This window comes from Glycine soja, chromosome 9 (genome assembly GCF_004193775.1).
Source record: "Glycine soja cultivar W05 chromosome 9, ASM419377v2, whole genome shotgun sequence".
Taxonomy (NCBI): domain Eukaryota; kingdom Viridiplantae; phylum Streptophyta; class Magnoliopsida; order Fabales; family Fabaceae; genus Glycine; species Glycine soja.
This window is the reverse complement of record NC_041010.1, coordinates 14481930-14499091: the sequence shown is the minus strand read 5'-3', so window position 1 is coordinate 14499091 and position 17162 is coordinate 14481930. Positions and strand designations below refer to the sequence as shown.

The following is a 17162-nucleotide window of genomic DNA, read 5'->3' as shown; positions in this document are numbered from 1 at the left end:
TTTGTGAAAACTTCATGTGCTACTCAATGTTTTGAAAAACTTTTTAGTACTTATCTTGATTGAGTCTTCTCTTGATTCTTGAATCTTGATTTTTTTTAAATCTTGATTCTTGAATCTTGAATCTTGAAACTTGATTCTTGAATCTTGAATCTTTACTTGAAATTTTGCTTAACTCTTAATTCTTTGACATCATCAAAATAACCTTGGAAGACATTGCTTCCACAAAAACTTAAGCCATGATTTGAAGTTTGATTAGAACACTAACTTTAAATATAAACTTTTGTTACCTTTTCAATGTGATAGAGACCAAAACGAGTCTGTGCCAATTTAAATCATTACTCATTGAAACAAGTAATAAGTTGAAAATATAATGAACAAGGAAAACATGGATTTAAAGAGAATAGCAACAAAAATTGGAACGGGTTGCATGCCTTGAAGAAGAAACAAATCATTTCTACATATAAACAAGATTGTGATGGAATATTATTTGTCTAGTAGAGGGAATTCATAAACCAAGAAGATCACAACCAAGCCAAAATAGTTACCCAAGCTATAAAGAAATACGAGTTGGAAAGCAACTTGCATATAATTGAGTATTTAACTATCCAGAAGTTATAATACTCGTACATGTACCTCACCCTTCACGTAACCACAAGAAAAATAATTGATTCATAGCTACAAAAAGTCTATACAATTGCTATTTGAGCTTCATAATAAATATTGTAGTTATTTTATTTTATTTTTTGGTGAAAAATATTGATGTAGTTGTTTATAAACAAAGTTGTTCCTCCTGGTCCCTTAAATCTTGAATCATTTATCATTTGACAAGTCTTTTTTTTTCTAATCTTCATTTCCCTGTCATCTACACTCAATTTTAAACAAGCTGCTCCACCACCAGCAAGTTGAACTACTAGCTCTGACTTGGGTACTATCTACAATCACACAGCTGATTGCCATCATTCTTCAATGATAATTTAGAAAATCATACACTGACACTTTTCCATTGCTTTCCAGTTAGCTCAGAGTATGCCATTCAAGAATCCCCTGCAAGAGAAAGATACACCAATAAAAAAAAATTGCTTGACATAACTTACCATAAAGGGGTAAGAACTAATAATGGACTGAGGATAAAGTTACTAACCAAATCCCTGAGGTTTTTCTAGGATCCTTACTGCAAAGTTGCCAGAAAAACAATTCAATGGAATTCTATTTTGTCAAAGCTTAAATGACATAAGAAAGTCAGATAAGATGGACTGTGTTTGCAATTTTTAGCTAATAAAAATTAGACATCAGTTACCTTGGTTTTCCTTCAAAAGCATCATTAATTTCATCTGTAGTAGGCCTCTCTGGAAAGGTAGACAAAATAGCATACTTCTCCTTTCCAGGTGACTCATCTACCCTCTTGTACAGCTCATATTGGTATGGATAAGTCATCCTAATTCACAAGAAATGAATTTACAGTGCCATACTTCGTGACTACTACTGGCAGAAGATAGAGAATGTCTTTGTATTTTGAGCATATCGAACAATTAAATATCTAGTTTGGTTATTTCAAATAGGAAGGAGCTTCTGGAAAACACTCTAATCATGGTAATGATGCTTTAGTTTCTATATTGTTAATTCCATCACGCAGACAACTTGCACAGAAGGAAGAGAATATGCTAATTGTTAATGTTTTCTAAAAGAATCAGCCTGAAGAAACATGAACCAAATTGATTTGATTTGTTTATTATTAATGTTACATTGTTATTATTTCAAATATGGAAGCATGATCATACAATCTCATTAGAAGTTTTTAGAGGCTACATTCATTGAAGCAAGCCAAGAAAAGACTGCCAGTTTAACGTTATCTTCTCTATGTCTGGCAACGAAACATAAGATTAATAAAAAAAACTTAATGATGTAAATATGTTACTGTCAAACCTGATAGCTCCCATTATGGGATACTGGGTTCCTGCGTAATACAGAAGCCGAAAGAAGTAGCAACTTTCAAATGATGCTGCATACTTGAGTCTCTGGTCCCTCCCCATTGTCTAGTGATTAAGAAGGCAAAGTTATAAGCATACTTTTTCAAGAATAAATTATCTTCAACTTTCTGGTTTAGTACTCACTTGCATTATACCACTAGAACCAGGCAAATCCTGAATTCAAAGAAACGTTTCAGTCTTATTAATGAGTGTAACAGAATGTAAAATTATAGTTTAAAAGCAGTTACAGGGTACAGTATAAACATAAAATGATCCTACAGAAGACCACATAACCAAAGATATTCTATGCATTTACGAAAAATAAACTGTATGAATATATTCGATACTTGTAAGGTTAGTAGTCTAATTGCTGTTTCACCACCTTTAAAACTGTAATAGTGTAGAGCAGATTAGCAGAAAAGTAGCAAGATGTAATTTACTCAATTTTGATAAAATAGATAATGTAATTTAATACAAGGACCCAAATGTGCACCACATGGTGCTACACAGAGTTCTACAATGCAATCTGCCATTATACGATGATTCTTAACATTTAAGAAATGAAATTCAAGATAGCCCAAAAGAGCCTATGGTAGGAAACAAATTAACAGACTATAGAAGCAATCTATCCCTTCTTTGGAGCAGTGGATTCCTGAAGATGAAAAGAATTACAGAAGAAAAGCTCACCTTTGAGAGCTTGCTCTCTGCCACAACCAAGTGTCACTTATTAAAAAAAAAAAAAAACATTTCCCCCAAACAAACTCATATTCATAGTCGCTGTATACCTATAAGTGCTCTAACTTCCTCCCAATGTTTCTTCAGTTTCGGATACTCAACTAGTCAGTTATTCAAAAAGGTGGAAATCATTAAAAATCATTTATCAGCATGCAATTGAAGATACTCGGCTATACTATTTGGCAAACAGTTTCTATGTATAAACTGGTTATATGAGTTCCACATTACAAAGGACCAAGGTCAACCAGGCATGTTATGAAGTTGACTTAGTACTGAGTCAGATTCAGATTATCTTCATTTAATAATAACAACCTCAAAAACAAGCAGTAAATCATACAAAAGGAGCTAGGAACTGAACCTTAAGCCTAGCATTGATTAGTATAACTGGTCTGTGTTCAGCAGCATTGGTCATGGCTCTTAGATCCTGTATTTAAAACCTCAAAGATATTAAAGAGAAAAAAGAGAGAACAGCATGGTGAAGTTGAAGAAACCATGTCAAAATCCATCAAGAAAAATTGGGGGGAAAAGGCCTCAAAAGATGATATCTGTAAAATATATCTGTAAAATATGTCTGTAAAACCTCTACTCTATCCACTTACATCAATAATACAATTCCCTACAGCATTTTGAGGAGCCACCAAGATAAACATGTCATCTTCCTCCTCAACCTCTGCAGCACCTGAGATTGGAAATTCACAACCAAAAGAAAAATTGTGTAGAAAAAATTCAAGGTTATATAGATATTCTCAATATGAAGTTAGGAAGCAAACATCACATTCAATCAGGATGGAACACATAAATGTTTCACTTTTTACCATTTTTAGGGCAGACATATATGATGGCTTGCAGTTAATTTCTGTGTGAAGTAAGCATTAATTTAGGAATTGAAAAAAGAAGCTGAAAGTGATTTTCTCATAGTTTCAACATATAAAGAAAATAAATGGAGAGAAGTAAAGTTAGATATTAAGATTTAAGCTGGAATCTGGGATACAAAAATCTAAAGATGTACAACGGGGAAATACACGGGTCATTAAATCGAAAGCTGCAACAGCAGAACCATACAATGCACTGGCGGATCTACATTGATAGGTGTGGGGGCAATTGCCCCCACAAGATTTTTTTTAACATTAAATATTTAATAACTTTTATTTTTGTTCTCATAGAAAAATTAGTGTTGCTCCCATAAGACTTTTAAAAAAAAATTAAAAGTTTGAAGAGATAATAAATTGAAATTTTATCAATTTATCTTTCTAATTTTTAATAATATTAACAATGAAAAAATCATTAAACATTTTAAACAAATGAAAATGTGTAAGGAACAATTATAATTTGTAAAAGCACAAGTATTTTGATTTTTTTTGTCATAACATTATGTAAATTATGTAAGAGCTTGTGATATTTTTCTTTCATAAAAATATTATGTATTATTTTTTATCCTCACTAAGGAAAATTTATGGATCCTCCTCTGATACAAAGTACAGCTCATTGATATACCTATAGAACCAATATTGATGAAGGTTCCTTTTGCTCCATAATCACCCCAATCCATGAACTCTAAAATCTTACGAGTTCCAGCAAGCTGCAACGGCATTCCAGCAAGAGCACCTTCTCCCATTGACCCTTGTACACAAACCTGCATGATGAAGATGAAGATAATTTTTTAAAAAAAAATTATTTCTAACATTTACATACAATAGTACAATTTTATTCTTAGATAATGAAAATATTCTCTGTTGGAACAAAAGGAATAAGAAAGATACCTTAACCCGTTTTCCATCATCAGCAAAAGAAAGGGCAAGAGTTCGAACAAGTTCCATCAAGGTACCTATTCGATAAACATCCTGTAAACCAAAAATTTGGTCATCAAATGAAGACATTTAGAAAAAATAAAAGTAAAAAGATGTCCGTACCATTTCTGGGTTCAGTTCAGGAATGTTGATGTCAACCTATTTGATTTGGAATGACAAATAAAGCAGAAGTCAGCTTAGGATCCAAGGGAATTGAAAATAATACCAATCAACATACATGGTAAAAGCTTAAAGGTTTTCCTGACCTTCCTACCTTTCATTCACCTCAGTAATCAGTTATGTTATTAAAATATCACAAATTTTGAAAAGAACCAAAATTCTGGATTCGATATGGAACACTATCTAACATAGAAATAGTATTCTGCGGGCAAAAAGAATGTTGATTCTTATTACCTAATTTTTTTTTTTACATTTAAATATAAAACACTTTTCTTGCGACAGAATAAGAATGGAAATGGTTAAAGGTATCGCACAGATCTAGAGTCACTCAAATAATAGGGAGTGTTAACTAGGTTGCAGACTTCTGATAATAGTGTTATACCTTCACCCTAGTTTTTCCATCATTGATAGCCCTCTGTGTAGCTTGTAGCACATCATCATAGAAATATTTCCTGATTTCTCGAGAATGCGGAATGTTATTTAGTCTAGTAGGAATCCCTCTCCAATTATCCTGTAACAAGCTAAAGCAAAATAAGAAAAAAATGTACAAAGGAGGCTTTCATAGAACATAAAATTCAAAATAAACAAACACTGCCTTATTACAGAGTACAACCATCTACCTGGCTCAGAGATGTCCGTTCTTTCTTTGTATCAGGAATTGGTTTTTCTGAATTAAAAGAAGTTAGTAAACAATCTTAAAAAATATTATTTTTTCCTGGTTATTGCATATCGAACCCCATGTCATTCAAAAAGTAATGTGTTCTCCCACAATAAGATAACAAAACTGAATAACGGAAGGAAGTTGTTAGTTATGTATAGTCATAAAGTCATGCTTAATTAATTGCACTTGGTATCTTTGCAATGAATAACGTGCAATCAGTCTCCCACTATCTCTTGTTTCAATTCTATTTCTCAATAATACTTTTGCCTAAATTTAGTCTCCCACACATCCTTTTGTTAGTTCCTATAGATTTTAGAATTTACTGATTGTGTGTTTTGAGACCACGCATATGATCTTATTTATAATAGAGAAATAGAATCAGTAATTGATTACATGATCAATCAATTATTGATTATTAGGAAATACAATCACTGATTTCTATCAACTAATAAATACAAGATAACGTATAAATCTAGCACTCCCCTAATTGATATATATATATATATATATGCACCAAGCTTGTTACAAATATAATCAATGCGAGGCCCCTTGAGAGATTTAGTGAACATGTCTGTCAGTTGGTCACTGGAATTGACAAACTCAGTGGTGATTTCTATTGAGAGCACTTTCTGTTTCAAAATTACTGTCTACCTCTATGTGTAGTCTGTTCATGGAAGACCGGAGTAGATGCAATGTGGAGAGTAGCTTGATTATGGCAAATAAGCTTAGTTGCTTGAGTATCTCCAAATCGGAGTTGTTGGAGAAGTTGCCTTGGCCATGTAATTTCAATTGCAGCTGCTGTCATGGCACAGTACAGCTTCAGCACTGGATCTAGCAAATGTATTTTGTTTCTTGCTTCTCCATGAGATCAAATTTTCTCCAATAAGAACACAATAACCAGACGTAGACCTGCTGTTTGATGGTGAGCCTTCCCAATCAGCATTGGAGTAGCAAACAATCTTGGCATTACCTTTGTCTGCATTTAGTAATCCATGGCCTATTGCATCCTTGATGTATCGAAGAATGCGCATGACAGCATTCCAATGGCAATCACAAGGAGCATTCAGAAATTGACTTAACACACTAACTGCATACATGATATCTGGTTTGGTGACAGTGAGGTAATTAAGTCTACCCACAAGTCGTCAATATCTTCACGGGTTTTCCAATGGCTCTCCTTGACCCGGAAGAAGCTTGATATTGGGATCCATTGGAGTGTCACTATGGCGAAAATCAAGCATGCTGGTCTCAATAAGTATATCCAAAACATACTTACGCTGGGAAATAGAAATCCAGAAGAGGATTGAGCAACCTCAATGCCTAAGAAATAGTTGGGCGGCCCCAAGTCTTTTGTCTGAAACTTGTTGTGCAGATGGGATTTGAGCCGATGAATACCGTCAAAGTCATCACCAGTAATGACAATGTCGTCAAGATAGACAACTAGATAAATGCACAAGCCAGATGGAGAATGGAGTGAAAACACAGAATGGTCAGCCTCATAACGAGTCATACAAAATTGAAGTAATTCAGAACTAAAACGGCCAAACCAGGCACGAGGAGACTGCTTCAGGCCGTAGAGGGAATGTTGAAGGCGATAGACAAGGTGAGATCCACAAACTTTAGATTGAGAGCCATCTGCGAGGGTAACAAAAGGTAATGGGAAATATTAACAAAATGGACAGAGAAATGAAATTAAATTAAAAGGACAACCAGGAACAAATAAGACGGAATTTAAAGAAAGGTTAGGGAGTGAACGAGTTTGACCAATGCCACAAACTTTTGTTTTAGAGCCATTTGTAAGGGTAACAGAAGGTAATGAATCCGAAAAAGACAATTGAGAGAATAAGGACTGGTTACCAGTCATATGATCAGAGGCACTAGAATCAAGTATCCAACTGCCAAGAGTGGAGGATTGGGATACAAAAGCTACAAGATTACTAGACTGAGCCATGACAGTAATAGGCGAGGCAGATTGCTTGGCTGCTCGAAACCGGAGAGAATCGGTATAGTCCGAGGCAGAAATAGTCACATCCACAGGTAGGACAAGTGCAGCCAAGGGCCTGTAGTTGGCTCTCTTGGTCATCATATCGCACGAGGTTGACTGAACAATAGTGAAAGACGCAGCAGGTCTGGAGTTGATGTGGGCCATCCAAAAAGAAAGGAAAGAAAGTGCCTGGGTAGGTCCTCAAAGTGAGAGAAGACTCGTGGGAGGCTTGCCAACAAGTGGATCTCATTGGAAAAGAATGTCACACATATTTCGTCCTTGTGTGTGAAACACAAGTACTGTTTGGCTATTAGGTGTGAAGCAACAGTAGTCAAAAAGGGTCGTCGGAGAGTCGGGATATGCCGGAAAAAAAGGCAGGCAAGGGTTGTCATGTAACACCCTAAGGGTATTTCCATAATTACACTTATTTTTCTAGAACATGAAAATAAAAACATTTATACAATGTTATCATACGGAAGCTAACGAATAAATATACAAATTAGAACTTAATTATAATATTGATAAATACAAATCCTCCCTTGTAACAAGGGTCTCATACATCATATAAAAGAAATTACATATAATCATAAAACATAACTAGACTATGTTCTCCATGCATGACTCCATGCTTAACAACACACACCATCACCTGTTTCCAGAAAAAAACAGAACTTAAAGGAGTTTCTCATGGCTTTATCCTTACTTGGTATTTATCAAACTTTATCACTTCTATGGTTAGAGGTCTACATCCATCAAATTGTAAGCTCTTGCCTCAAACTTAACTCTTATACTCATTTACTACATTAGTTCATCTTCAGTAATATCTTGAGATTTACTCTTACTCGGGCTTATATTCAACTTTACTCTTACCACACTAGCTCTTCCTCTTGCGGTAACTACACTTTCCTTATTCGAGTTTTACTCTTAAACACTAACCTTGCTTCAGTCTATGCTCAAAAGCAATATACATTCTAACCTATGCTCATAAAGCGTCATTCTAGATAGATCTCTCTCTATGGCCTTAAAGAGTCTCACTTCATCCATTTCAAGTCATCACAATAGTTTCACATCACAATATATCATAACTAAAGATGGAACAATTCACACATAACACAAAAGCAAAAGGCATTCATGGCATCCACATCATCAATCACACAAGTCTGTCCAACTCACAATAATGCACTATACAACACAATGTTATTTTCTCTCTTTTCATATGCATGTGGTACAAGAAAAAATTTGCAAAAGAAGCTCGGAAGGACACGTAATAATGGACCCACATGATCACATTACTAAACTCTCACTGAGACAAGATTGCCGGCAGGGCATCAGGGTTACCCAGTCTTGTAAGGATACTCTAACCCATGGGGTCAACATGAGCCACACGGAGATTCCAAACTAGATACCTCTCAAGGACAAAGTCATACTTCAACTCATTCATGTCCTCCCCGGTTAAGCTCGACCACATCTCCCAACTTAAAAACAATGCACATTTATGATGCATGTCTCAAACATTCAAGAACAAGTGATTCTATTGAACCTCACATCCAGTGTTGTCAATAGCGGATCGCAGAAAATCGCGATGAGTTGAAAATCTGCTATAGCGTATAGCAGATAGCATCGCGGGCAAATACCGGAAGCAGCATAGCAGTTGAAATATATATATATATATATATATATATATATATATATATATATATATATATATATATATATATATATATAACGATTAAATATTATAAAAAATTAAGCTATATGCAAACAAAAATAACCTGGATAAACATTGACATAATATTAACTCAAAAGATAAATCGTGCAAGACAAACTATGTTGAAACATTAAAAAAAGAGCTAAATACTAAAGAAGTCCTAGTAAAGGAGAGGAGAAGGCTGCACTCTGGAGGGTTCTAAGTTTTGGGAGGAAGGGTTTACGTAGAGGAGTAGAGGAGATGTTTAAGTGGCAATGATCTTCAAAGGTTGAATGTAATAGAAATAAAAAAGGCTACATTGGACCTATTTTAAAATAAGAAAGCCCAAGTCACATTTGACTCCAACTCCATAGTTTAAAAACTGACGTGAGTTTTAGTATAGAATAAAACAAACAAATCTGAATCTTTATTATGTTTTAAAAAGGCACATGAGCCCAATTTGTCCAAGACCCGCAAGCCCATACTTCAGTCATCTCCTTCATGGGAACCCCAAATTTGAAACTATCTTGACTCTGCTCTATCACGGCTGAGAAACTTTGCCGCTCTGCAATTTCTGAATGGAGACACAAGATTTGCGATGTGAGCTTTAACAAAGCCAAAAACCTTGTCCGCAAGTCCAAAACAACTCTAAACTGAAGGTGTCATGCAGACTGCAGACACGACCTGAATCCACACCTGTCCCGGTTTCCTTTCTTTCAGAATGAACCAATGAACCCTAAATGTCGTCAATGCAATTTCTCTCCAGATTCAACCTTTCTGTAAACTGACGACGCAACAGCTGCGATGCAATGAAATTTCACGATACGTAAGGCGCTCGCAATTGCGATTTTCACAGAGTCCACAACACGACATCGTTGCGATTGCATTTTCCCTAAACCCTGCTACATTATAGCATGATAGCGCTGCGATAGCCGCCATTTGACAACACTGCTCACATCACATGTAGTTAGCCCATTATCGCCCCACATAGGCTTGGTCACCCGTCTCAATGCCATTTAACCATAACTCATAATAACATGATGGTCCCTACTATACATGAACTTGGGCCGCATATAAATCTTTTCAAAACATTATCATGTCATCACTTGATTCACCATGTACACATGAATATTATGCGTTACAATTCACACTTTAGAGATAAAGCAAAACATACAATGATTCCACGACACTCATAAATCACCATTCAAGTATAGCATCAACACATGTATTCAATATCATCATTCAATTAAGTCATGCACATCTTAAATTAAATCTATGTCACACATCAATTATAGCATCTACCTACTTTGCATTATGATTGGTATAACATCCTTAAGTTTTGAGTATTACTTCTATCATTTTTTGTTGCGTGTCTAGGACCTCTCTAGGTGTAACTACTGTATATAGTTATACTAATCCTATCAAGTTGAATTTTGTCTTATTTTAAAGATAAGACAATTAGCTACAACTTCTATGTTTACCTCGAAAGCTAGTTCAATTGTATACTATGCCTAAGATTATAGAATACAAACTGATTGCATAATCCTGACAGTTTAACCTTTGCTCACTAATATGAACTTATCTCGAGATACAAAACTTATTTTTGAGTGAAACCAATTTTACTAGTTAGCTAACATCAAGAGCTACAACTTTCGTGCAGACCACTTTTCCAGCTTCAGACCACACAGTTCGCTTAAGTGAGATCTTCTATTACTTAAGTGAACTCAGAATCATGCCAGACCTCAATTCCCAATTTCGCTTAAACAACCAGTGCAGAACAACACCTCGTGATTTTGGGTTTTTATGAACCTATTCATCCCAAAATCATTCTTAACACTCATATTAACTCCTAAACACTTATACAACATACCCCAACCTCCGATCGTCCATAATCAAACCTCAATTACACGAAACTTGGGGTGTTACACGCTAGAAGTTGGGTCGCGACGAGGAGGTCGTTTCGAGGATGTTTGGCTGGAGCATGTGAATGTCACGTGCTAGAGAACAGAGGCACATGTTAGTGCGTGCGGCGGCCTATGGCGTCATGGTTGGCGGAGCGGGGGTGGCCGGGAAGTGAAAGTAAGGCATGCTGGCTGCCAAACAGGCCTAAAAATGGGCACGAGTACTGTTCACTCGTGTGTACTGTTCACCGCACAGTTGCTGCACACAAATGTGAGCGGGGATCGAACCCTAATCGTTGATACCATATAGAGCATAAAGGAAGGGTGTGTGAGACAGCCTTGAAGCAATGATGAGGTCGCCATCACCACCATCATGTAAATAGATGGATGACAAAATTGGTGATGGGATCACTAGACAGAAAGGTAGCAGGAGCTCCGGCAACGGACGGTGGCGGCTGCCGTGAAATGCATTGGTAAAGGAGAAAAATACCCAGAAAGAAGGGCAGCGAGCATAAGGGCTCACCGGAATGCGGAAATAGGTCGCTGGAAGGACGACAAACAGAAAGATCCACTGGGACAATGGGTCGCCGAAGAAGTGACGGTTGGTGGTGGTTGGAAAAGTTGCTGGAAAGGAGAAAATGGTCACCAGAATAAGTGCAACGACTAGAAAGGTCCACCGGGACTGAAAATAGCTCTCCGGTGGGGGACAGTTTTCGTTATTCCCTCAACCTGGCTCTAATACCATACAGATTTTAGAATTTACTGAATGCGTGTTTTGAAACCACACATATGATCTAATTTATAATAGAGAAATAGAATCAATAATTGATTACATGATCAATTAATTACTGATTATTAGGAAATACAATCACTAATTTCTATCAACTAATAAATACAAGATAGCGTATAAATCTAACAGTTCCTTCTTCTTAAGAACTTCAAATCCTATTTTTTTACTCAATCTCTACAAGAAGAAGTAATTAAATCCATTAAACCCTTTTTTTCCTCAAAACCCACCAATCGAAGCATCATATTTCACCCAGAATTAAAAAGCTGCAAAATTTCCCCTTCAAAATCCTAATCTCACTTACAAAATTCATCATGAATTTTCATCAATTTTTTACCCGATTTCCAGATTCTGAACCATTCACATAATTTCATGACTCAAGTTTGTCCTAAACCCCTAATTATTTGACCAGAAAACAAGGTTTTGGACGGAAACTTACAAAAGGGTTTGATTCAACAAGTAAAAAATTGGGGAATTAAGTTCGGACAAAGAATTATTAGAGAACCAAAATTCCACATTAACTATTGTGGAAGGAACAAAAGTGAAATTAAGCCTAAAGTTTGCTTATTAAATACTATCATATCAAGATGGAGAATCTGGAACACACTTCCATATAAGTTGATGATTGACATGCCTTCAAAATATAAAAGGGCCAATATGGTTTCAGAAAATATTTTCTATTTTATTTTCTACTTTTATGAATAATTACAAAGATACCACCTTGCTTTCACTGTTTTTTATACAATTTCTTTTATAAAAAAAAAAGTGGAAACAATGTGATACTTATGCAACTATTTGTGAAAAATAAATATATTATGGGTGAGTTTGATATACGCCCTTGAAGCTTCATACCTTCTGATTTCATTATTTTCACTTTATCCTGTTGCAATTGAGATAATAAAGATTCAATTTCTTTGAAAACTGCTTCTTTTGATTGGCTTCCATCAATCTGTGTATATGACAAATAAGTTAAATGTGAGTGAATGTCCCACTGGTTCACATCAAGACATAAGACAGGTAGATGATAGTGTTAATAATCTCCAATGACCTTATGTGTTATGCTTGAGTAAACGGAAGATGCTGCTTCTGCATTTTGCTTGTATATGTTTAGGCGAGATTTGACCTGAAAAGCAACATACAAGTACACATAAGATACTTCTCGTTTGCCAGGATACTAGATCCACTTAATTGTTAACAGGAAAATTTGATTGTAAATAGCAATACAACAGGAGCTCAATAAATCATTTTTTGTCTATAAGATGAGTTTAATGAGTAATGACTACATAAAAGTAACATAATACGTCAAGGGGGCCTAGCCCATTTAGTTGAGCAAGGGTGCGTGAGTTGTTATAAACCCCCTGATACCGTCTTCGATTCTCATGGATAAAAAAAAGTAACATAATATATTTTCTGCTTCCAAACTAAACAATGAAATAAAAAAAATGTTAATGCAATGTCACATTGTAGAAATGACGTATAAACATGCACAGTGAGACATTAAAAAAATAGACAAAGTGATCTAAATCGGAAAAAAAAATCAAGATGCTTAGATCATGCTATTGCAAGCTCATGAATACATTTTAGTGCTTTAAATTACAAGCACCGGTCATTTAGAACTCCTCCCTTTACTAACATCAATGACAATTCACCTGATTATATAACTTTGGAACCTGAATGCTGTTACTAGAGAAGGCAATTTGATAATGGCAATGGTTTACCCACAGTCCACACCAAATATGATACGATATTGAGAGAAAGAAACCAAATCTCAAAAAGTTATATGTAAATGAAGCACACCTAGCAATGCATTATGCCGACTGATAAAGCTTCTTTAACGATTCAGCTGAAAATACAGTCTAAAAATTTGACAACTAAGATCTTTAAATTCTCATCAATATTGTGATCAAACTTGTCATGCAACAAAATCAAAAGCTCATCCATGGAGACGGGACTTTAGGAGATCATTTCATGATGAGTCCATCCTTTAAAATGACTACAAATAACACATAATTTTTTAAATGATACAGCTTATGTTAAGTACCCACAAAGAGAGCAAAAAAATAAATAAACGTAGTACAATTTATCAAACCTTCTCTTCAGTGTCATCAGGTCGAGTTATCAGCCTTGCTTTAATTTCTTCAGTATCCGGTGGAAAAAACTTAAGATGATATATCTTCCCTGTCACTGGGTCTAGCCTTCTACCAACGCATCTGTCGATCAGAATTTCATCAGGAACCTGAGTATTAGAAAATTTAATAACTTAGCAAGGAATATGAATCTATTTATTTCTAATTAACATCTATGATCTATCTATTGCACACAAAACTCTAGGTAATTATATAACATTTAATATGTCAATATTTCAATAACACCAAGTGACCAAGTCCTATTATGCTTATTACAAACAAGTTATTATTAACATCACATTTTCTCTACCATCTCATTTTAGTCTTTATCTCTCTTTCCTTCCCCTCACATCCCATATCACTTATCACATTTGTCACTTTCTTCTTTCTTTGTTTTCTTTCTATCTCTCTCTTCCTTCCACCCCGGTACACCCCAAAATGAGGCACACCTTCCTCATTTCATATTATAAACAGGTCAAATTTGTACCAGCAATGTTAACATTTTGAGAGGAAAAAGAAATACTATCTTATTAAGCTTAAACAAGGTTTTAAATTGCAATTGGAGTTGAAGTTTGGTCGCAATATATGTTAGGAAAATTGTAAGCAAATGCAGCCACAATTGTGGTGGCAGAAGCCAAATAAACCTTTAAAATAGTCACCATTTCTTAAGACCTTGTCTTAAAAACAAATGCAAATTTTGCAGTTAAGGCTTAGAAAAAATAAAATCAAAGTTTAACATACATCTAGTACGATATACACATTGGGTCGTATCTGCATTTTCTCCAAACTCTGGGCTTGGCCATAACTCCGAGGGTACCCATCAAGAAGCCACCCAGTTTGCTTTGCATCTTCGCGAGTCAATCGTGCTGCCACCATCTACAAGAGAATGTATAGTAACCAAATCAAGCATTATATTTTCATGGCACAAAAAGTAAGTAAGAACAACAAACTTATTTGAAAAACCAGTTCAGTTTTATTTAACCGAGCCGGTTCAGTTCAAAAACCAATTCAGTTCAGTGCAGTTTGGAAATGATTTAGTTCGAACTAGTTTATATGCACACCCCTAGCAAGCAGAATTTATTGATTAAAAAAATAAAGCAAGCAGAATTTAATAATATCATACAGCTGTCACAATTTCGTCAGGAACCAATTGACCTGCGTTCATGAACTCCTTTGCTTTGTTTCCAATTTCAGTTCCAGCCCCTACCTCTGCTCTTAGCAAATCCCCTGTTGATATGTGCACCAATCCAAACTGCACAATAACAGAGAAATAATTTTTTATATTAATTACTCCTGCATCAAATACATAATTCCTTTATTTTTTATAGATAAAATATGTTTTTAGTCTCTTATGTAATTTTGGTAAAATTTATTTTAACTTCGATCAATTTGGGTCAAGAACTTTAGAAAATCAGTGATTTTTGTCCTCGTCACAGACCTATTCTATCACTACTCCGATCATTCTACCAAAATTTAGAGAGAAGATAAAATAATAAAATTGATATTCTTGTAGATGATCAATTACACAGCACATACCCTATGTTAAATAGGGATTTACAACAAATATCAACCATGCAAGTGACATAATCTAGTAATTTTAGGACATATAAAATAAAACTAAACAACATAAAAGGATAATATATAAATCTTCTACTTTATTTGGGCCTCTCTAGGCCCATTCCTATCAGTTTTCCCCGGGAGGAGGAACAAAAATCATTGTTTTTATTTTCAAAGTTCAGGAACCAAAATGATCAAAGTTGAACTTCGGAACTAAAACTAAATTTCAACCAAAGTACAAGGATTCACAATATATTTTACCCTTTTTTTTATTTGATAGGAGATGACATGCTGTGGTAACGATTAACCAACCTTTTGGACAATCAATTCACATTGCGTGCCTTTGCCCGAGGCAGGTGCACCTGATATCATCACCTTCAGAGGCTCGCTGATGGAACAATTCAGTTTGAATGTCTTCTTAAAAGATAGTGACACGAGTAAGGACAAGTCAGTGGTGTGAGAAAACAACCATTGAATAAATAATTAAATTAAATAAATTAATAAATAAATAAATGGAACCTTTGGGGTTGATGGCAAATGGGTGTGGCAGCGGAGGTTGCTTAGGCGAAGAGGTTGTGAGTGGAAGGAGAAGTGGCGGGGGTGTAGACATGAATGATGATGGGTGCAAGAAGAAGAAGAAGGAAGAGGAGTGGAGAGAAGAGGAGAGGGAGTGAGAGTGGTGGTGCGGTAGAAGGAGGTGGGGGTGGAGTTCAACATTGTTTGTTGATTTGCTTTGAGAATTGAGATAATGTGCCACACAGAGTCGAGTTCGTTGAGTGGTTCACGAACACTCACAGAAACCAAGTAACAAATGCGTCGATTTAGGGGGAAGGACTAATTTCCCACGAAATAACTAACACTGCTTGAATTTTCTATAGGAATAAGGTAAATATCTGTTTTCTTTCTTGAATTTGCTTGGTGGTGATATTTAAGTTTTTTAAAGTTGAGAAATTAAAACTTTGTTTTCAAATATATAAAGTGTGACAAATTTATACAATGTTTATTCCTTTAACTCAAAAATGACAATTAAGGATTATGGCATATCATTCATATAATTGTCACATGTAAAAAAATTAATTTTTAAATTTGATTTCTAAATTTAATAATTTATTATTATTTTATTTCTTGAACTTAACAATTTACTTATATTTTGATTCCTAAATTTGACAATTTATTATCATTTTGATCATTAAACTTAATATATATCATCTTCTTAGTCTCTTAGAGTACTTTCAAATTTTTAATTAAATCTGATGTTGTATGAAATTATTTATTTGTTCACCCCTATTATTTCTGCAAGTGCTAAATCGTGGACATTATTAACAAGATTTCGTAAGGTTATCTGATTTGTTTAGTTTGATATTTTTCTATTCAATTCAAGTATATGAATATTTAGAGAAACCGAGATATTAAATTGTTTCCCCTTTTATTCATTTCGCTATTTACATTTTCTGTCTCTATTTGCCTTTTCCATCTAATTGCGGGTAAGTATGAATCTATGATTGACACAAAACAAATAGTCCAGAATAAGGTATGTATGTAATGTGAGTAGTTCCCTTAATTTGATTTGAATTACTAAGTCTAAAATGACTTTCTAATGTAAAGGGTCTAACACAAAAAAAAAACATGTATTATTTATTTTTAAAATCAAATTTTTTTTGTGTGAATAAAAAATGAACAAACTCGGTACTACTTGATACTAACGTATTTTTTATGATTATATAAGAACTTTATGTTTGTTTTAAATTTTTTTATAATTTTTTTCTCATCCTTATAATGTAATTGGAAGT

The 17162-nt window shown here is 34.7% G+C and overlaps 1 protein-coding gene across 4 annotated transcripts; it reads right to left on the bottom strand.

Moving 5' to 3' along the window:
* Window positions 1-551: 551 nt before the first annotated feature.
* On the bottom strand, window positions 552-16220 carry LOC114367857 (adenylate kinase 5, chloroplastic-like). Of its 4 annotated transcripts, none has more exons than XM_028325082.1 (19): window positions 15892-16211; window positions 15685-15786; window positions 14939-15067; window positions 14557-14691; window positions 13779-13925; window positions 12738-12812; window positions 12542-12638; window positions 5290-5336; window positions 5052-5180; window positions 4613-4648; window positions 4463-4543; window positions 4197-4335; window positions 3302-3381; window positions 3061-3126; window positions 2112-2141; window positions 1924-2033; window positions 1298-1435; window positions 1142-1171; window positions 552-1044 (listed from the first exon to the last, which is right to left on the bottom strand). In XM_028325082.1, the coding sequence occupies exons 1-19, from the start codon at window positions 16087-16089 to the stop codon at window positions 1020-1022; spliced, it is 1794 nt and encodes a 597-aa protein (XP_028180883.1). In that variant the 5' UTR covers window positions 16090-16211; the 3' UTR covers window positions 552-1019. The 4 variants fall into 4 exon arrangements, with proteins under 4 accessions (XP_028180883.1, XP_028180882.1, XP_028180885.1 ...); XM_028325081.1 differs by having other exon boundaries at window positions 15685-15789; window positions 15892-16210; XM_028325084.1 differs by lacking the exons at window positions 15685-15786; window positions 15892-16211 and having other exon boundaries at window positions 14971-15067.
* Between the last annotated feature and the right edge of the window lie 942 nt (window positions 16221-17162).